The sequence below is a fragment of the Lytechinus variegatus genome, chromosome 14 (genome assembly GCF_018143015.1).
Source record: "Lytechinus variegatus isolate NC3 chromosome 14, Lvar_3.0, whole genome shotgun sequence".
Taxonomy (NCBI): Eukaryota; Metazoa; Echinodermata; class Echinoidea; order Temnopleuroida; family Toxopneustidae; genus Lytechinus; species Lytechinus variegatus.
In genome coordinates, this window is record NC_054753.1 from 10,617,431 (window position 1) to 10,640,327 (window position 22,897).

General features: G+C 36.5%; 1 protein-coding gene across 1 annotated transcript in view; it reads left to right on the forward strand.

The window, feature by feature from the left end:
- LOC121427666 overlaps window positions 1–22,897 on the forward strand; it is a 107,686-nt gene that overhangs the window by 54,125 nt on the left and 30,664 nt on the right. The window contains exons 4-7 of the mRNA XM_041624180.1: window positions 12,001–13,891; window positions 17,394–17,445; window positions 20,035–20,103; window positions 22,572–22,731. Coding sequence (XP_041480114.1) covers window positions 12,031–13,891; window positions 17,394–17,445; window positions 20,035–20,103; window positions 22,572–22,731 — 2,142 coding nt within the window. The 5' untranslated portion in view covers window positions 12,001–12,030. The remainder of the gene's footprint in view (window positions 1–12,000; window positions 13,892–17,393; window positions 17,446–20,034; window positions 20,104–22,571; window positions 22,732–22,897) is intronic.

Consider the following 22,897-nt stretch of genomic DNA (forward strand, 5'->3'; position numbering starts at 1 on the left):
ATCACCCGGTAACAAATTTGGACAGTATAATAAAAAGTTTACAGGTATATTGTAGTTCATTGATACATGAAGACAACAGTTAATTATTCCAATCATAGCAATTTTTAGAGCATTTTCTGATTGCCCATCAAACTGAATTGAGCTTCTTTTGTGCAGGAAAATAATTTCTGTAATTCTCAGGGGATTTGGCTGTGTGCCATCTTGCAAGAATGGATGGAGGAGGGTTATTTAAAGAGCATCTCCTTGTGGAACATGCATCTCGGAAATCAGACTTCCACTGGCTCATTCTTTGAGGATTCTGTAGGTGTGCCACACAATATGGGAACACTTTTTAGCATCCACCTTACCGAGAGCCACACATTCAAAATAAACTCTGTAAATGCCACATATTTGCTTTGTGAAATATATGTAAGTGTCTGCTATGCCCTATGTGAAATCAAAGATCAAATTGGTGTGTTGATTATAGACCTTGACCAGTAAATAGTATACATAGGGGACAAACTGGCAATTGCTCTTGGTGCCTTTATCAGGGGGTACAAACCAGCCCCCCCTAAAAAAAGTTGAATCTATATAATGAACAACGATAAGAAGATCATCATCATCAGAATTTGGAAAAACAGGTGTAATTTTAGCCCTTTCCCATACATTTTTTATAGAAAAGGGTTCATTTTTGCACTGCTCTGGACTCTGTTAATACATCACCACTCTCAGATTCAAGGAAATTATTTAGAGCAAACAATATTTGGCCAAATATTGCTCTATCCTATCGCTATAGAGGCCTTATTTTCCTGTGGATCTGTTTTATTCTTCCCAAGGTGACTATAAGATTACATGGTTCCTGAGGAGACAGATTAATAACATTTTCACAGATTAATAGTTTTAATGAGTAAGTTACGAACAGAGTGAGACTGCAGAAATCCGGCCAGCTACTAGCTGTATGTGAATCGCTAATGCATCCCATGTGAAGTACGATAGATGTCATTGCTCATTGGATTATACAGGTCAATCTCTGTTTTAAGTCAGATAGATGTAGGATCTATATTTTATGTGTTAAATTATATATTCTATGGTATGCTAATGTGAATGCTGAATAGCAATTAGAACATTTCGATGGCTCAATTCTGGAATATTCCAGAGTGAGTGGAGATTGTGCTGTATGCAGGCAATCAGAATCAAAGTAACAAATAATAGAGAAACTCATTAGATTCAAGTTGAACACCTGTTCTATGTTTTATATCTATCATACCATTATTTATGGCATAATGGTGCCAAAACTAACAGAGATAAGTAATATCTGATTGACCTAAAGCTGGAAATGTTTGGATTGAAATCAGGTTCTATTTTTATTGCTTGGCTTTCAGGTCACCTTTTCTTTTCTGTGAATCAAAATATCTTGCTTCATGCACCAAAGTAATGTATTTAGTGATGCAAAGTTGATGAAAGGATACAAATTTGGCGTTTAAACATCCCTCGCTACAGACTATTTTCGCAACCTAAATATTTACAAAGCATAAACACATTCATTGTCTTTGCTTCCATGGAAAACCACATGAATGCATCCGACCAAGTAGATCTTCACAAGCGTAAATCTGGTGAATACAATGCCCATTCAAGATGTAACCCCATGATTAGCCTGTCCTCTGTAACTGTGGTAATTTTATTTAGCACATGAACCTTAGATTCTATGTCTGTTCTGTTGTGTGTTTGCAAAAAAATCCTAATACATCAATATTAAGTTTAATATCTAAATTGGAAAGTTATGAACTTTATTACCAATTCAAAGGGAATTCTGAGGTATTGGTATAAAATAGGTTTCTCACTACCTATGAAATCAGTTTCATAGTAATTAGTTTGGTTGTGTGATGCAAGATTTTTAATGGTAAACCTGCTGTCAGAAAGTGAAATGAGTCAAGGCGACCTCCACCCGATGGGTGTATCCCGCCCTCGAAGTGAATCCAGAGCTCAGGAAGTGAAGCAAAACGGTAAGGGACAGCACAGCAGTCAACGATTTAAATTGGATTGCTTCACGCCCGCTCAGAGCATCGTCGATTGATCCTCCTTGCAGATCGGCCCCAAACATACTCCAGTCTCGCTCTCGCACATCTTTTTTTTTCTCTTGAATCCTTACTTTCCAACCAGGGATACCCCTCCTCATCGGAACTTCCGACAGCTGCACTTATCTGGCAGGCTTCATGTCTTGGCTTGCAGATTGAAGCCGAAAGGGTGGGAACCCCCGCTCTCTCTCTCAAAAAGAAGACAAAATTTGAATCACAGCTGAGGGATGATCCAGATTTTGTTTTAACCAGCAACCCCCGTAGCAGAAAGAGTAAATTATTATCACATAATTTCTGTGGGCTTTGATGGCTGACAGGGTAGGGGATAAATACTAAAGCTTATATTTGTGCCGAGGACATTTGTAGTTCCGACTGTCGATGAAGGAGGAGCAGGCAGAGTTGATCACTTTATCATGCAGTGGCAGCGATGGGATCGAAATGTTCTGTCGGAAGGATGCCTGCTGAGGTGTAGTTGCATCGTATGGATTTAGAAGATTTGGCGGATGGCTCTGTCCAAGATGTGGACAGCACCTGAAACATTTTCCTTGATGTACTAGGATTATTTAAAAGGCAATTGGAAGGATTTTTCTTCATTCTGCTCTATGGAGGTGGAGGAGGTTAGCCAGTGGATACAGAGAACTGCAGAAATGTCTCATCCAATTTTATTAGTTGCTGATGATAGCAAGTTTTTTTTTAAAGAAATGGTCTACATCTGCTTTTAGGGAAGTTTATACAAACTTTTTGCTTGTAAATGAATTTTTCATCTAGTAGTACATCTAATTTGTCACATTTTCTAAGTGAAAGTACACTTTATATTTTGAGTTTAGCTCACCCAGCTTGACTGCCAAACATACCAGCTAATACATTTTGGGGATGCTCAAATACAAATGTTGCAGCTACATAATTAACTTAATGAGCTGTGGAATGAATTGAGGACATATCTTCATATCTTATTTAATAGAACAGTAGAATTTTTTTTATAATTCTGTGGACTTGCTTTTGAAATGAAAAAGTTGTCATTTCTGATTCATCTAATAAATACCGTCCAGACTGCAGAGTGACAAGAGAAGTGGACATCGACGACATCAGATATAATCAAGGAAGACACACCCAATATTGGAAAGTAGTTCGGCATTTCTATTTTTACCAATGACTGTGAATTAATCCTGTCATGGACATCATTGATACCTTGAAGGCCAAAACCAATAGCTCTTCAAATTATAGGCAAAAATAAAGTATATATCAAAAGCAGCAGAGCAACTGCTCAGTGTCTCATCAATTTGTGTGAAACTCTTCAAATTCGATAAGAAACCACTCTCAAACCCTGTCATGAACTTGCAAAAAAGCCGAGGGATTAGCTAGTTTAAGTTTCCAGACAGTCGGCATGGGTCGTCCATCATCAGATGAGATTTTGGAAACTAATTGGCCCTCCCACGAACGAACGAACGGTCACTGCAAAGTCTAAAGCCGCTTCCCTTCCCTCGCTTTGACTTGTAATGGTGATGTCACCGGCTTACCGTCGTCTGGAACGAACCAAGAATGGATCTCCGACCCTGACAATTGCTCGGGAATGGCAATGACTTCACAGATTGCAATTGTTCTTCGGACATAGTCTTTCCGTGACTGCAGATAAGAGATAGGGTATTGTCCTCCTTTGTTTTGTATTCATTTTTGCCAAAATAGAACAGAGAATTACCTTATTTCTGCCTCCTTTGTTTTGATTTTGTTCTGATTCAGGAGTGAGGAGCATTGTTTTAACCGCCTTTAACGAAGTGACTCTGAAAATTGCACGTATTCGAGAAGATGGACAAACTTTATTATCTTGATAACTGGTACACATCGCCTCATTATCTAGTTGAACTGTTAGGATACAACACCTGCGAGAACCTCTTCATATCTTCTGTATTTTCTTGTGACCACTGAAAACCTAAATCAAGGGTGCACAATCATTCAGGATTTATTTTTATTCAAGTAGATAATACAGTTTGATCAGAGAAATTAGAACTATCTGAAAAATTATATATTTATCCATAAATTGTTGCTCTGAATATTGGAGGAATACCAAAATTTCATTATCAAGCTTCTCGAAGACCAGTGATTATCTAAAGGATAATCTGTTACTGTGTATTTTTGTGGTGATTGATTTCCCTAATTTTATATTCCAACAGTTTCCATTAAATATAGTTCTGGATATCTCAGAGAATGTTTTAGTGTCCCTCAGAATTGTGGTCTGAATTAGTTACTCTGGATACTTGAGGAATATCAAGATCTCAATATCAATATCCTGGAAGACTTTTTTGGCTATCTCGTGGAGAATCTGTCATTGTACCTGATAGTGGTGATTGATGTTACGTCTTAACAGTTTGCATTGAACATTGCTGTGGATGTTGGAGTGTCCAATAACATTGGAGGAATTTCAAGATCTCAGTATCTGTGTCCTGGGAAGACCTCTTTAGCTATCTGGAGAAAAATCTAACATTGTATCCTGATGGTGGCGATTGACCTAATATTTGAATAGTTTGCATTCAGTGTTGATGTGGATGTGACAGAGAATGTTTTATATAGTATCCCACAGCATTGGGAGGAATATCAAGATCTCAGTATCGGCATTCTGGGAGACCTCTTTGGCTATCTAGAGGATAATCTGTCAGTGTATCCTGATGTGGACAAGTGACATCACATTCTAGTAGTGACAGCCTTTCTTAGAACCATGATTCCTTGTGAGTCGAAGAGTCAGGAAAACACAACATTTCCAATCATGGAGGATTACAACATGACATTTACCGCTTATGCCTGGATATTTGAAGAATTTTACAAGGTGAGGTCTCACATTGAAAAATAAAATTGTCATGTTCCTTATTTCATGGAAATGTGAAGCAAATATCTGCTGTTTTACTAGATTAAAAAAATTGTGTTTTGTAAGAAGATATAATTTCCATAAATACATATAGCCTACTTCTTTTTAACAGGGAAGATGTAATTGACAATGCTTTTTTATAGAGAGGAAGTGAAAAGGCATATCTGAAGATCAGCATTCACAATGAAATTATTCTTGGTTGTTTCTTCTTTCTTGGAAACGTGTAACAAGAATCCACAATTGTCCAAAATTGGTAAGAAATCATGTCTTTCTTTAGTAAAAAAACAACTTAATTCAGAATGAATATACTTGTGTCTAATGATGATATGTAAACTCCTTTAACAGGAAAACATTTCATGGAGACAGTAAGTGGTTACGTTATAACTTATAACATATATCTATACTTGATTCATTACCAATATCACCAATGGTTGTCGAAAGATATTTTGTATTCCATCTAGTTACAGCTTTGTGAATTAACAAAAAAAAAATCTTTCTTTTGTACTGTTTTTGTCGTCATTTTTGCTATAATATTCTTGAAAGCTGACTTTTATTAAGATATCTAAGCTCTTTTTTATATTTACACGTATCCATTGGTGATTTTAAGGAAAAAGTTGCCTCTGTAATCATTGAGGGATTCTTTAACATTGAATATTTAGTTTGTATGTCATCTGAGGGGGACAAATATTTAGATGCTGGTCAGGGATGGATCCAGGATGTTCCAAAGGGGGGGGGGGCACATTTTCCCCCAAATTACAGTCATTTCGTCCGCAAAATAAAATTGATAAGCACCCAAAAATTAAGGTAATTTTGCCCATGAAAAAAATTTGACAAGTAAATTACAAATTTTAATTGTTCCTCTCAAAGGGGGAGGGGGCACGGGCCAGCTGTGCCCTCCCCCCTGGATCTGCCAGTGATGCTGGTCTTCTCTTGGCAAGGATGAGCTGTTTATCTTTTTCATATCTTTTAAAAGGACTTGCTTGCTTTCCTCGTTCACATACATTCAGAAAGAGTGAATCACATTCAGAGTCAATGTTCTTGGGTAAGCCTCAACCATTCAATCTTTTATCTAGCTCCCTCTGAAAGGACTCGCTCGCTTTGCTCGTTTGCAAATTTCCTGAATCATAAATGCCATGTGAAAAGCTCACCCTTCAAAAATGTAAGCCTGATTAAACCACTTATTTTAAGTCATTTGAATTCTTAGGTCCTAGTAATTGTGTCCTATTTACCATTACACGATAGGATATAAATATTAGTCTGCATGAAATTTGACTGATGTCTTTTCTAACGTGTCTTATTTGGATTGACCTAATATTCTCATTACATCCTAATCACTACAAATGGAAGATATAATATCAAATACAGACAACCTCTTTCACAATTACATGTACCTACCATCTGTTATAAGAATCACCTGTCTCTAAAGATTCAATTTTCTGCATAATTTCTAATTGCATCATGAACTTTTTGAATCTCTCCTTAAAGACCATTCTTTTTGTCTTCTTGTCCACTTTGAGCAATATCTTAACCCCTTGCATACTGGAACCGGGTGATCCCTCTACAAAGTCTATGGGAATCTCAGATTCAGTTGACAGTTAAGAGTGGCTTTACTGCAGAGCTACCAAGTCTCACACATTGTGCGTGAGACTCCCGCATTCAGGATCCATCTCACGATCTCACACATGGCACCTGTTTTTCTCACATATCGGGACCCGACATAAAAAAAGAGAAAAATTAGCATTATTCACTAGATTCTACGCACTGGCCGACCGCCTTCGCTCGCCATCGCGTCTACCTCGGCACGCGAGACGAATCGTGAGTGCAGTCAGCGCACAGCTAGTTCATGATACGATGAATCGCGTGCGAGCATAGCATGGTTTTGTAGTATGGATTGATATCATGATGACGCCCATATCTCTCGCGTGCGCGCCTTTTCGAAACGTACAAGTGTAAGTACTGGCCGCGCACGCAGAGACGGCGAGTCATGAAAATCTCGCGCCTAACATTTTTTTGAACTTGGCATCTCTGTTACTGTATGGATGTAATTTATCATTGGGACATGTACATGGATATTAAAAGAACCTGTCCTTAAAGACTGCATTTCCCTCTTTCCCTTTCCTCTTTCCCTTTAATTTGGTTCCTCGTTGGCATATTTACTAAAGGAGTAATTTTCATAACCTTGAGATAATTCATGAAGATTTTTTGTTCTTATTTCACTTGAGTGGTCTTTACGCAAAGGTTTCACTGTAGGTAGTTTCAGACCGCCACGAAGTTCGTCAGTTCCAGGTATTCTCTGATCAGGAAATTTACCCCGACCAGAAAATACCAGGTATTTTGGTAATGTGAAAGCAAACTACGTGTTATTTCCCGAAAGAAAATACCTGCTAAATAGTAGGTACTTGGTGAAATTATGAGAACTTTTTTCCCCAAGGTCGCAGGTATTTTGGCAAAGTGAAAGCAATTTACGCGGGCACCGCGGGTGGCTGCTGTGCTAGTGATTTTTAATCTCGCGCCTTGCCTGCTTATCATACTTTCACCTGCTTTCATTTGAATATGTACATTATGGAACCTGCCTTTAAAGACAATCTGCTTAATATAGGCCTATTTTGTTTTGTGTCTTCACTGAGACAACTTTATTAATGGGTTTCACCCTGGAACATGTACAAGTCTAGACAAACCTATCCATAAAAAACACCTTTATAAATACTTCTATTTTTTCTTTCCCTTTGAGCATGTACTGAACGAACCCTTCCTTAAAGGGGAAGTTCACCCTGAAGAAAAGTTGGTTGTAAAAATAGCAGAAAAAATATTGCCAAAGGTTTGAGGAAACTCCGTTAAAGATTAAGGAAGTTATTAGAATTCAAAATTTTGGATTTGTGACGTCATAAACGAGCAGATGCCCCATATGTTATGTAATATAACATGCATGAATTTTTTATGGTTCCTGATGACTTAATTTTGTTTCTATTCATGATCGGGTGTGAAATGATTTGTATATTGATATACGAAAGGTACAGTAAAAACCATTTTCAATTTTCTGAGAAAATGAGATTTCATTAATTTTTTACCATTCGCTATGTAGGAATGCTGCTTGCATATGACGTCACAAATCGAATAATTAAAATTCTAATAACTTTTTTAATCCTTTGATGATTTTTTTCTCAAAACTTCGGCAATATTTCTTTATTATTTTTTCTGCTATTTTAACAACAAACCTTTGTCAGGATGAACTTCCCCTTTAAAGTCCACATGCCAGTAAAGACCCCTCCCCCCTTGAGGGGTCTTTATATTTTGCTGTGCTCTAAGTATGAACAAGATGTAAGTTAGAAAACCACCATTCAATAAAGCAATTTGAATCCACTTTGGGTGTGTCTATGCTTCCATTGTAGAGACAGAATCAGCATTTTCAAACGTTTCAAAACGCCAATCCCAAACGTGGTTCTGGGAGTGCTGTTTATGCTTAACTTTTCAGGGGCGGAATCGCAATCTGCTGCTGGCTTCGCATCATAATTTTTGTTTAGCAGGAAAGCGAAGTCAAATTGGGCATGCCCTTTTTTGAAAGTTTTTTTCCCCAATTGTTCATTTCAATTAAACTTAGACCACACTTTTATAGACTGCCAATTTTCAATTTATTCACCACTTGAAGATTATTATCATGCCACAAAAATGTGTCAAAAAAATTCATTGAGTCATGAAACGGGAAGAATAGTAAAATACAAAAAAAATTATGAATTTTACTGAATTAATTAATAGATTATGATTGCCATGGAAATTGGAAGGAATAGTACTGAGCCAAGCATTCCATACAGTGCACTTTAACATTCTATTTAAAGTTAGACTAAGGTTAAATCGAGGTTTAAACATCAGACCACCGCCCATGGAGTCTGAATGGTAGCACACTTTAGATTAACCCTGGCCTATAAATGCACATTACATCATTAACCAACCATGTCCGTGTTACATCCCCACATAGATTAATATCATTTCCAAAATATTAGCTAATTATATGCCACATTTTTCGTACACCGTTGCCAATTTAAGACAAGGCCGTAGTGAGTTTGCAGAGTGTAGTTTAATGACTTCAATCATTTGCTCATTACTGACTTGAATCTGCAATGGTTGTGTGCCCTTCAGTGATTATAAGACTGAATTTTTGAATTGATGTTTAAAAGGGTAATTTGGAAAAGTGACCTGGAAATGGTGTATTTGGATTTATTTGAAGACATTTTGGTCAGGAAATTGATTTTTCTATGGCATTTTGCATTGATATTTATTTCTTTCTCTGCCGTGTTAGTCAAATGGGATGATTGCATGAGCAATTGCTTAAATTCAGGTCCATTCTCAAGGGTTTTTGGTGTTATTTTCTAAGGGTTTTCAATAGAGGAATCTATAAGTTAAGAAGGTCTGATCTATCTCCACTCTCTCTAACAAAGTCTAGATAATAGTCATCTAGATAATGAATCAATAAAATGAATGGATACATTAAAAAGGTAATCGAAATAATAAATAGTTTAATGTATATATATATATATATATATATATATATCTTTCTACATCTGCATTTAAAGCTAAATGATAGTAGTTGCAGTAAATCACTAATTTCGTGAAAAGGTCTGTAAAACCAAGTTTAAGTATGACTATATCATCGTGGATCTAGACCTGGTACAGTTACATAAACTGAACTTTGTGAAATCATAAAAGCTGAAATACGATCACACTTAAGATCACCAACACAGATAGGCATACGTGGGACAGTATTATTATTGCTGGAATAAAGACGCAACGAAAGTGACCGAATCCGCGCTTATTTTGCTTATTTCTCAGCAATTACACAATTTCTTCCAGAATCCTTTGGCACATATATTTCATTCATACAAACAGACACTTGGGTGGTCATTATATTAGATTCTGTAAAACGTCATTTTGAGATCATTACCAGACCTGGAATTTATCTTTAATTTCTTTGTCTGTTTTCAATGTTCGCAATGTGCCTTTACGCCCTCTACCTTCGTCTTTACGTCTATATGTGTATTATCATGATGGAAAAAACCCATTCATAGACTTTGCCCTTTCGTGGATGTATGTATATATATATATATACATATATTCAACATGAAAAACAATAATGAAATTAATGGAAAAGTTATTAAATGCACAAAAAAACATTTTATGGAAATTAATTTTGTAGGTGCCTAATCTTCATATTGGAAAACAATGTTTTCACCTCTATCACAAAGACAGCTGCACAGGAATAAGGATCATAGAACTTGAATTTTCATTGACCATTATACCAAATAGCTCCCCCTATGTTAAATTGGTTATCACTCGTTGAATTTCCTGTCTGATGTCAGCTCTGATTTCCTCTGATAATGTTTACACATTAGTTGACTGAATATGTTTGTAAAATCAAGTTATTCCAATACAGATAGATCTAAATTTAACTCCCAAGTCACCTCTTTTAAACCCATTCAATATACCAATAGTGGATTCAGGATTTTATAATGGGGGGGGGAATAGAAAATACTTAGATTTTGCTGTGGATTTTTTTTTTAGTTTAAAATAGCTCTTCTAAAGGAGGAAAGAAAAGGGGGCATTAGATACAGTAGGTACTGTTTGCAAACAACTTCAGGCAAAAAATGGGGGCATTTCCATTCTTAGATAATAGGCTTCATTTACTACCAACTGGGCCTGTTTTGTCCAACCACCACTTTGTCCTATAAAGCTCAAGTTTAGGCAAAGTTTCATTTGACCCGAGGATATAATATACAGAGGAGATGGGGGGAGGGGGTCATTTGACTCTATCCAGTACACATAAAAAACCTTAAGTTTTGAAGTAATCAGTGGTATAAATATAATGATCAAAGAATGAAATCAAATGTATTATTTAAAGCCTTTTTTTGTATTCCCTCCAAAAGTGTATTTCACATCATTATATGAATGTGTTTGTCCTAAAGCTATTAAGATGACGATTGGCCTGCAACCCGATTTTGGAATAAAAACTTATAGAATTTTATGCTAATATTGATACATGGAATATCTTACTGTGTAATGTTCGAAATCATCGTACGAATACCTATGTTAAAAGCTGTGCCGAGGCTATCATCCTTCTTAGAATAAAAGTGAATTTAATATCAAGTCGTAATGACGTCATAGCAGTCGTACGATTGGCTACGATTTGAAACTAATTTTGTCTTTACTCTGAAATAATGGCTTGCAATCTTTCAAAATGGTTATATTAGTTTTCTTTCAATTAATTTTAATCTCAAATAAAATGACATGTTCCATTCACATTTTTAGAAAATGAGCAACATGAGATTTGTTCCAAAATAGGATCGTGAACAGTCGTAAGGTGTGCGGTGGCCTTAACATACATGTACACAATGAAGCCTGGTTATCTTACTATAGTGTTAATTTTTTGTGTATCTTTGGTCCTTACTTTTACACTCTTTAGTGTTGTGTTTAATCTCTAGGGTGTAATGTAACACCTCAGGGTGCAGTTTTCTTAATCAATTTTTTTTGTCAAAATAAATGATGGTCGTTTATTAAGGATTTAAGTCTACTGCCCTTTGAGTAGAATTCTATTAAAAATTCACAAAAATTCACAGCCATGGTGTTTCTTTGAAATGATCACCTTATATTTGAATGATTATTTGTCAAAATCTGTATAAATCTGATATTTATGTCTACATCTAGTCATTGTTTGGTTTCAGAGTCTTATCAAGCGTTTCTTGAAACATCGAATCATGATATTGCATATGGACTCGAGTACGGTAAACAAATAGGGATTTCATACAAGAAATGAGGCATCAACAACATGTTTATGCTCCTATTTCTAAGGAAATCATTGTGTCATGAAATATTGTAGATATTGCTAAGTTTTATTGTTCATCAGTTACTGAAGAAGTAGACCCATTATGGTGGCTTTCCAAGAAAGTCTTTTGAATTTGACCTCTGCTTTGGTTTCCAACACAAAGTACCTCATTTCCTGAAGCTTGTGCTTTGTTTATGTTGTGATTTTTATCCAGAGTTGGAGCTTTCCACACTTAGCCCGATCTAATCCTGTCTGTTTTTGTTTTCGTCTGCTCCTAGATCCTCCCCTACAACCACAAGGCACAATGCATGGAAGATATCATGTCATCGACCGGAGCCATTGACGCGATGTCGGAGGAAATCATCAAGCCGGCCCAGCAGTATGAGAGCGCAAAATCACCGGCCCCCACGGTGGTGTCTGTCACCGGCATTCCAGACAGGGCAAAGGTCACAGAGAGAGGAAGTGACATCGTGACAGGACCCAGCGAGACTTCCTCTACCACTTCGGAGATGACTGGTACTTCTGGGGAGATTGGAGGCACTGGTGTCATTGGTGGGATAGCCAATGATAAACATGGTAGGAAAAACCCTCTATCGCCTTCACAGCAGCGCAAGAATGCAGGCGGGAACACCACTGGTAGTGGGTCAGAGACAAAAACAAGGGTGGGACCACCACCAAAGCTTCCTCCAAAACCTCCTGGATTGCTAGAGAAGGTCAAGGAATTTGGAAAAGGACCTCCTGTGAAACAGAAACCAGCCGTGCTTCCAAAAGGAAAGGGTACCAAGGATCAGTCCACGAGTAGTTCACAAGAACCTTTGAGTCAGGATAGACTAGGAATGACAACACTGAATAGTACAAACTCTTCCAACAGTGTGAAGGACACTGGAGTTTCCAGTGATGCACCATATGTTGGTAAACCTAGTGGCAGGAACTCTCCAAAACCAAGCCCAGGAATGAAGCCGCCTCCACCTCCTCCTGCACTTCGTAGCCCTGTCGCAGTGACACGCTCGCTGGCAGGGCAAGTGAATCAAGCAAAACAACTCCATGATGGTATTCAACGCACCTGCAGCTCACCACCCGCATCTTCAAACAAAACCGCAAATGTGACTTCCTCTATAGACTCTGAAACCAAACACAGTACTGAACATCCACAACAACCCCCCAAGGTCATGTCTAGGGTGCATAACATTCAGGACCACCTAACACACCCTCCCACAGAAGCCCCAGTGATAACCAAGAAACTCTCTGTCCTAGATCATCACATCAAAGTGCGGGAAAGAGCAGCTGTATTCGAGAAAATTGTTCAGGGCATATCGGAGGAGACAAGTATTGTCTCTCTGGATATAGATGCTGCAGGGGGTAGGAAACGTTCTGCAAGAAAGCCGGATGGGCCGAGTTCTCCAACTCTAAGTGCTGCCAGCGGGTCTGGAAGCTTTGTGGAGAAAGAAGGAGTGGACTCAACTCATAAAAGTTTATTGGTCAAGACAGAATCATTACCAGTGACTGGGCCTTCTCTTCCCATTCCTCGCCCAAGAAGTAATAGAACATTAATCACAGACTCTAACAATGGAAGTATTCATAGTAAAGCTAACCGTCCAGTCCCCCAACCAAGAATAAGCCTTGTTCTTACAGACAATACTGATCCCAATGTAGCTGCAGAAGCATCAAACACTGACTCAGCAAATCCTGATGAAATTTATGATGAAGTATGTGAATTTGCTCGTAGTGATGATATCATTGCGTCGTTGGCAAACAGGGAAAGCGAAGTTAGCATGTGTACGGTGAGATCGTCCGGTCAGAATGAAGCAACGGAAAACATTTATGAGGATACTCTCCTGCCCGATACCTACATGGAGAGCATCCCTCGTCTCCCCCCTGAACCCCCTTCCCCCAGTCCTACCCCTCTCCAGAACACCTATCAGCGCCAATTTTCCCCCCTTCTCCCTAAGAGAGGGCCCCCCATGAGAAGCGCAGCAGCAAAGGAAATGGTCGTGACTGATGAGTCGGCATCGCGTGAACGCGGAAGCATCTACGAAGTCTGCCTTTCCGAGGATGACCAGAGTGACGATAGAACAGCATTGGTAGCAGACACAACAACGACAGAGGACCAAGTAACGCACCAGGAAATGCCCGCTCAAACACCAGGGGATCAAATTATACCTTCCAAAGGTAAGATCAATTCTTTTCTTTGTCTCACCTAGACCAATCTGTAATTAGTTAATGAGGTAAAACAATTGTTAGGCGTTGAAAGTCCCCTTGACTCATATGCCAATTGAGTAGTCACTCATTGCTTCTCTGTATGGATCCTATTATTCATTTAACAACTGTTGTGTCATTTGTGGGGTGCTTGCCATTTATCTTTAATCAACTTAAAATCAAGTTCAAGGAACCTTTTTTTAATCCATTCTGTGTCTCCTGATCTATACTATCTGTATAAGATTGTCCAGATTCTTGAAATTTTTCTCTCAAGAAAAAGTGAATAGAAATGTGAAATGTATGTCCATTGACTTTAAGATTAGGATATTGAGGTAATATATGTGATATATGCCCTATATTTATTTCTTTGAAGTTCTTGTAAAGTTTTTTTTCACTGAAAGTAAAAGATGTTGTCACTTGATGATATCAAAATGCGTATGTATAAAAAATTAAATGATCGACTCAAACCAGATGTGCATGTGAATATCCCTTTGTGGTCAACAATCACTGTTGGCATTTTGAGCAATAGGAAAAAGGAAGTCAGACATTGCTGACCAATGCATGCGAGTGCCAAGCAGCATTGATTGCTTCCTCAAATAGCATTACATCAGGGATCATTGATCCCTAAATTGGCCACAGTTATGTAGTTTATATGCATTGCCAAGTGCACCAGCAGTCCTGCTTCACACGCAGGATGCCTCGATTCGGTTAATTGCGTAGGGGAAATGAAGTGCTAATGAATGGAACGTACAGATGGTGCCTGCGTGTTCACACTAGGATACATTAATCGTATTGAGAAATGTATCTGTAGCACAAGTAAAAGAAGCATTTTGACTAGAGGATAGACCATATAATGAAACGTGTAAGAAAGCTATTCAAGCAGGTCCACATAACCACAACCAGCATTTCAAGGTATTAATTCCTGCCAGGTACCTCACCTGGGTTGAGTGCAGCAGAATGTACATAGATTTCTTGCTTGAGGGAAATACACCATGTATGCAGCTAATGTACACCCGTTTACATAAGCTCATTCCAATGTATTTTTGCACACAAGATATGGTTAAACATTTCATTAATGTAGGATAGCCTGAACGCAGGTTTAATGACTTTCATTTTAAGAGGATTAGTGGCTTCTGAGCTCCCATAGTGTTCACTACCTAACCTGTTCAACAGGAAATTTGTAATTTCAAGAATCTAGATTGCACCAAAAAAGATCGTCTTCATCAGCCTTAGTTTTCATATTTTTCTCATATTATCGTGCTGCTTCAGGGGAAAAATTGATGAAACAACTTTCACGAATTTTCCCCCTCCCTCCCCCCCCACTACATATGAATTTCATGGCAAATGTAAAAAGTACTCTATCTGATCAACATTTTATAACTTTCACGTGAAAAGAAAACATTTGGTCTTCATAGAGCATGTATAATATAATGTTGATATGTCAGATTTTATCTGTAGTGTTTGGAGCACTGCACATGATCTAGTGGTTGTGACTAGCATCTTAATAGAATTGTGGGTTTAAATCCCAGCGATGGCATATTTCTTTCAGCAAGAAATTGAATCACATTGTGGTACACTCAACCCAGGTGAGGTAAAGGGGGCAGGCACAGTATCTTGAGTCAACCAAGCACTTTAAAAATCTACACTGCCAAGTGCAGATGATGTCTAAAGTGCATCTTTAATCTAAATAAATGACACTTTATATGCTTTGTATAATGATCGTTACACTATCGGTGGCAGACAGTGGCAAGCGTTTTTGGGGACACAGCATTTACTTCTGTGACTTGCTCCAGGCTTTATGTCGTCTAAGATATAGGGTTAGGGTGAGGGTTGCAATAGGGTTTTTGTTAGGTGTAGGGTTAGGTTTGTGGTAGGGTGTAGTGTTAAATCCAGTGTTGAAGTTAGACATTTGATTATGGAGTGGAATTTATAGTAAAGCAATTTTTGCTGGAGTAATTTTTGATGGAACCACCATTTTAGCACATGTGCAATATTCACATAATTATGCAAAAGACTATTGGTTGAATATACAACAATATCAATCTCTGATAAACTTCTTTCCCTTTAAATCGACAACATAGCCTGAACATTGGCAATTGAATTTCCTCTGCTTTTAATTAACAGCAGCAAGGATTGATATAGTTGGCTCTCAATAAATTTACAGCAATGGGTCTTAATTATCCTGGTGCTCACATGGACAGGCTATGTTCGTGCTGCACAACACATTACAATACATGTAGGGTGATGCACATTGATAACATATGTGTTTGGAAAAATGTCACATGCGAGATTAGGGATTACCGAAAGTGTTAGTTGTCTTTAGAAAATGTGCAGTTGTTCAGTGAGTTGTTACAGGAGCAGGGCTAATTTATGCTGTAAAATATAATATGATCATGAGTGATTGCCATATTGCATGAGTGCAAGTCACTTTGTATAGCAAACTATTGCCTGCTATTTTTCACACAAAACCCCATTTAGTTTTGTCAGTCTTTCCAGAAAATGTAAAAAATAGGTTACTTATTTATGGTTAATAATCAATTCTATTTCATTTTATTTCATTGCAAACTTTACTAGCATTCGGTTTGACCAAATCCACAAGCAAATTGCATGTACAGTAGTTGTAAAATTTAATATAAAAAATGATTAAATAATTTACAGCTAAATTTCCAAGTTTACTATTGTTTTCATAACAAAGTTAGGGAGAAAATATTCAAATCTCTATACCGCTACTTTCTCCTTTTAATACCCAAATGTTGAACCTCTGTGACAGAGGCACTTTAAGCCAGTCAAATGGCTCAATTACAGCTACATCTAGTGGCTTGTAAATGTAACCTGCAATTTTCCATTGATGAAAATATGTGTAACACTGGGTCCAGGTATATGAAGTAACATTTATCAGCTGAAGATGTGAACTGATTGGGCAACCATATTTTAATTAAGCAACCAAAAAAGCCCACTTTTTCAAAAGAGCAACAAAAAAAACTTAATGAAGTTTTCAGATAGGTTTTGAGCTGAATGATTAAAAAAATCCCAGATTTAGGCAAGATTAAAGTTGTTGAAACTAGTACTCACTTACCTGTTTATGGTGGGGAATTGTTCAAGCAATCCGTAATATTATCAATGGTGATTAAATATGTAAACAAAATGAGAGTTTATCAAAATTATGCAGGCTTATCATGGATCCCCCAAATGACCCTCCTTTGTTTGGTTACAATATTTTTAATCCATGCAAAGTCATATGTATGAATTGATAGATTTCATTTTCATACAGAAGTTTATTAGTCTAATAGTATACAAATTACTTTTAAAAAAATGTTAAGAGAAGGGGTTCGAGGAACTTAGTTATGAAAATCCATTTCTTTATAATTTGAAATGCATCAGTCTCTCATGCATAGATTGTTGAAACCTCTGGTATAACATTAATGTTAGTTATTGTCTCTCCCTTTCCTCTTTGTTTTCTTTTTTCTTCATATAGATGAAGAGGCTGAAGCCAGTCTGGGAACCCAGAAGATATCTCGACAGAGGAGGTAAAAATTTGATTTTAATCTTTGAAAGCCAAAAAAGTGTACTTTTGGGGCCCGTTGCATAAAATTTGCCATAAAAACTCTGGCAAATTAAATTATGCCATTGATAATTACACTTAAAAAAACTCTGGTGACAAATTTGCCAGAATTTTTTGTGGCAAAAGTTTTATGCAACAGGCCCCAGGACTTTAAGGAGGAAAACATTTTCTCTTCTTAAAATGTCAATGGAAGTGTTCTCTCTTATTTTAGTTCTTGAGATTAAAGGACATAATAAGAAAGGTATCCTATCTCAGCCTTTATGATTCGATGATTCGACTTTGATGGCCATGTGTCTTGCTTCCTCAGTTTCCTTTGAATGTTGACACAGCCCAGGTGATCTTTATATGGTCATGTAATATTTCCTCTTTATTTTATAAGTGTCTTTAATTTGCAACAAGGAATTATATGTTGATCATGTTCCTCATTTCCAAGCTCTTGCTTGCCGTTTTAATCAATGAAATCGCCTCTTGACCATTGTGACATTTGTGCAAAGAATGTGTAACATAAATTAAACTTGTTTAAAAAATGTTTGTGACCTCATTCAAAAGGCAATTCCAACCCAACAAAATATGTGTGACTTTGAAATGTCAGTTTTCTTATTTTACTTCCAAATTTTGCAAAAATTTGAGGGCTATGCTTCTTTGACTTCCCTTTGTTTATTTGAATTCACTTGTTGTGGGACTGGCCCAGTCTTCTCAAAGTTGTTTCATGCTTTACATCTGTGAGAAAAAAATACAAGTTCATCTGACATCTGATGCTATTTAAGTTTAGTTTTCATGATAAGACATTTGGTGAGTCAACATGTTTATCTATAGTCCCAGCATAAAGGAAATGATGTTAGTGAAATAATCATCTCACTGCTATTCTCTGCTAGGTAAATTAAGTTTGTTATCTGGATAACAATGGATAACAAATCAAAACTATTCAAATAACAATGACAAACTATTCACTTTCCCTGGTAAAGATTATGTCCAGGGTATATAGATCAAAGTTTTCAAGTAATACCTCACTACAAAGCAAATTGCTGTTACAAAACAACTCCCTATCCGTCAATCCATTATTTAGGAATTTTTTTGTAATACAAATTTGGACTTGGATTATATTTGCAAAGATCTAGGCAGGCTCTTCGTCGTTCAGCAAAAGAAGATAGTGTCAGGTATTGTATTTGAATTACAGAATATTCGTTTATCAACATTTTAACTCCCTAACCATGGAACATTACACTTTTTGCAAATGTTACCAGCCAATTTTTAGAATACTACCCAATTTTCATTTCATTATTTCATAGTTTTGTGTAGGTGCATGGATATAACACGCTCTGACTTATTTTTCAGCAACACATTTTAATAAGAAGAATTTATTCTTGCCTTTTTTATTGTCATTTCCAGCCAATCAACTTCCAAGAAGTTAAATAGCTTAAGAATTCATTATTAATTACATCAATTTCATTTTCCAGTATAATTATTCATAATGTAAATATGTTAAGAGGTTATATTAATTGTTGATGACTTGGCAAGTGTAAGACATTGTATGATTTAGGTTTATGTTTAGAGTTATGTTGTGTAATTAAAGTGAGGTATGTGGTAAAAATTGATTAGGAATCTCTTAGGAGTAGGTCATATGTGAAGGCTACGATTAATGTTATTAATATTTTTGGGGTTAAAGTGATTGGTTAACAATGGTTTGACTTTTTAAAAATCTGAGCTAGAAGGTCACACTTGTCACCTGTGTCTGTGCTATGTTACAAAAATGAAGCCCAGAAAAAGTTGCGTTCGAAAATAATTTTTAAGTGCTTCAAAAATTGAAATATAAAGTGACCGGAAACACCATCTTAATTTCATCCCGTACACTTATGTGTAGTATTTAAGTGTCTATAAGACGCCTATTTACAAAATCGGGGTTTGCCTTGTAGTTTTAGCTTTTCATTGATAATGGTTGTTTTCAGGGTTTGTTAGTTCTAATACATGCACCTGTACACATGTTTCATCTTGGTTTGAGAATTTTTAAAATCGGCTGCTCACAAAGTTAAACAATACCTTTAAGGTAAGTCTGTTGCTGGGTTTTCATGTTTAGGGTTGGGAATTAGGTTTAATGAAGGTTTAGGTTTTTAAGGTTCTACTGGTCATGGTTAAGTCTTAGATTAGGGTGTTAATATTGCTAGGGATAGGCTATATAGTTGTAAGTGGGATTTTTTTTTTTTGGGGGGGGACATTGTATGGTTTTAGTTAGGTTGAAGGTCTGTTAAGGTTTTGTCAGATGTTTGGTTATGAATCATAACTTTGATGAGTATGTGTATTCATATTACTTTAAGTTAGTAGAAGTAGGATAGCTATTGGTCTAAAATTTGATTTATAGAGGAATGTGTTGAGTTTGAGATATTCTGTGGTAGGTAAGTTGTAGTTATTAAGAAGGGTTTTGAAATCATAAAGGGTCTGAATTTTTTTTCTTCAAATCATTGCTTTTACAAATATCATACTATAACACATTTAATGCATAGATTTTTATCATTTCACTCCATTTTGCCTCTCTCATGCTTATCCACATGATGAATAGAATTAAGAAAAGTGCCTCACTCAGCTTCAAAATGAGAAAATTATCAATCCGTAAATATGTGGCTTCACTGTGAGTAGCCTAATCTATTTTAATCTGTGAAATTATCGGGTCCGTATGGTGAATTTATGTTTTATTTTTCTTCAACTGATGAAAATGTTTATGTTCGGTGTTGAATGCATGTTTGGTTGAGTGCGTGTATTTCTAGGTAATGTCGTAAAGTAGTATTTGTTTGGCCTCTTATAGTTAGAGTTTGGCAGATTTTGACTGGCATGGGTCCCTTTGCCGCAGGTCCGACCCCTCCCCCCCCCCCACCTAAAAAGAATTAATATGCCGATTATGTAGTCTTAATCTAATCTATGATACAGTAATTTCATTTTTATTGCACAGTGTCATTGGTAGCTGGACATTCAATATTCATATAATTGCACATGCCATTTCAAATCTAAAATACAGGCCTTTGAAAAGCCATAGATCTTCACCTACACCCTAAACTTAGGATTTAGAATGAATCCAGATCAGCTGTAAAAATATTGAGAGCCAAGCATTAGATATATAGATTTAAAGCTATCAAATTTTAATCCAATTCCTTTGGGATATAAAAACGAATCCTGAAGATTCAAAAGATAATTCAATTTTTGAATGGTCAATATTCACAGCGAATCTGGAAAATTCTAAATACTTCAAATTTAGATTGTATGCATTTGGCATTTAGGGTTTATACATGTATATGTATGATAATGTATTCTCCATATTTAATGTTTGCAAGTTTTAAAGGTTTACATGACTTATACTCGGTCATGTGCTTTCGGAAAGTGATTTCTGAATATGTTTGTTATAATATCACTCTTTCAAGCATCGGTATTTTTCTTTGTTTTGCAGTTTTTACATCAGGGGCGGATCTAGCTGGATTATAGATACAATAGTTTTGATCGACCAACTATTGTGTACCAAAAATATATGGTCCATAGAATATTGTATCCAATCCTGCGAGATCTGCCTCAGTGAATATTGAACGTTTAATATGATTTAAAGATTGTTTTCATTATTATTTATTTTAAGATAAATTTGTGTACTGTTCAGTTGGTTGCATGTTCATTTTTTTTAATTCTAGTATTGCATGAAATCCCTTGTTTTGTGTTCAACATATTTATGCATAAAGTAACCTTTTTTAAGGTTGCCATGATGGAGAACAAATCAACATTAAGGTTTCATGGTACAACATTATGTTCTTATACTGCTTTCATAAACCTATCCTCCAATTAGCCGCCTAAGAGTAATGCGGATAATTCAATAAAAATTGCGTTCATAAACTCGGAAAATAATCCGCACTATTTTTAAGAGCGCCCGTTCTGAAAAAGGAGGATAATCGTCATGGCAAGCGCACTCACCCCCTCCGATGCAGTTGCGTTGGAAAAGGGTGATCTTGTGACCGCTCCATGGCAATTATCCGCATTACTTTCGAAATGTGTTCATAAAGTCAAAATCTGGTCCCGATGCTGCTATTATGCGGATAATTGCAGAATAAAAAATAATGCGGATAACTCTGGTCCTCCTCCGATTTTACGAGCAAATTATGCTGCTATTAGCCGCATAATTGGGTTTATGAAAGGGGTATTAGGCACACGTTCATGTGAGCACTTTAATTTGGAGCAATTTCTTCTTAATTTTTCATACATAAATTTTATTTTCTTTATAATTTTGTTTTCATTTCAATAACATATATTGTAGCAAAAAATTAATACATTTTATCATATTCAAAGTTCTTTCCTGAGGCATGCGAAAACACTTAAACACTTATTTCATAGTCAAATTTCTTGCTAAATGATAAACAAAGAGTTCCGGGGAGCTTTTCATGAAAGTACTTGTCGGACGTCTTATCCGACATGTCCCATTTTATCCGACAGTTACTATAGTAACAGTGCCTCTCAGCCAATCAGAATCAAGGAAAGATGTCAGATCTGACAACTTGTGTGACAAAAATGTTCATGAAACGCCCCCCCTGGTCCTGAGATCAAAGTTTCGAGGGTAGTGGAGGAAACTTCCTCAAAATGATTGGAAATATAAATAAACAATACACGAAAATGCAAATCTCTGTTTGATCTCGGACATTTCAGCTGCCTTTGTCATATATTTTAGTTACTTACTGTATGTAAAGGGCAATTGTATAAATCATTCACCCATGCCCCATTTCTTGAAACTACTTTGAAACAAGAAAATTACAATAAATATAAAAAAGGTACTGGATCACAGCATTTGTTTGGCAAATGACAAGTGTAATATTAATATTTATGAATTTGTGATTGATATTGAACTTTGTGAAACCAGACCCTTGAACTATCATTCATGATTCATTTTCTCTATATATTCCTCGTTATAATGATTCTAGGAATTATGATTTAATCAATTTATATAAAATTTCAACCTTTTTGTCTCCAGGCAGCAGAGGATGTGTTTTTTTCTATATATTCCTCTTTATAATGATTCTAGGAATTATGATTTACTTGATGTATATAAAATTTGAACCTTTTTGACTCCAGGCAGCAGAGGGTTGCCGTCAAGATGCGCTCGGCGGAGGGTTCTGGCTTGATGCAGAGGAGGAATGGAGACTTGAAGAGACAGGGACGCTCCTTGCAAGACATCAACCAAGTGAGAGATGCAGAGAAAGATCAGAAGGCAGAAGAGAATGGAGTAAATGATGTAAAGATAAAGCATCTTCATCCTAAGACAGTTATGATAAAATAATTCAGTTTTTATATAGCATTTAATACATCAGAACGACATCTCTTAAGGGCTTTACAGATATATAGATAGTCCCTGTCATCAGATCCTGCCATGCCCGCACACAGCATATGCACTTTCTCCA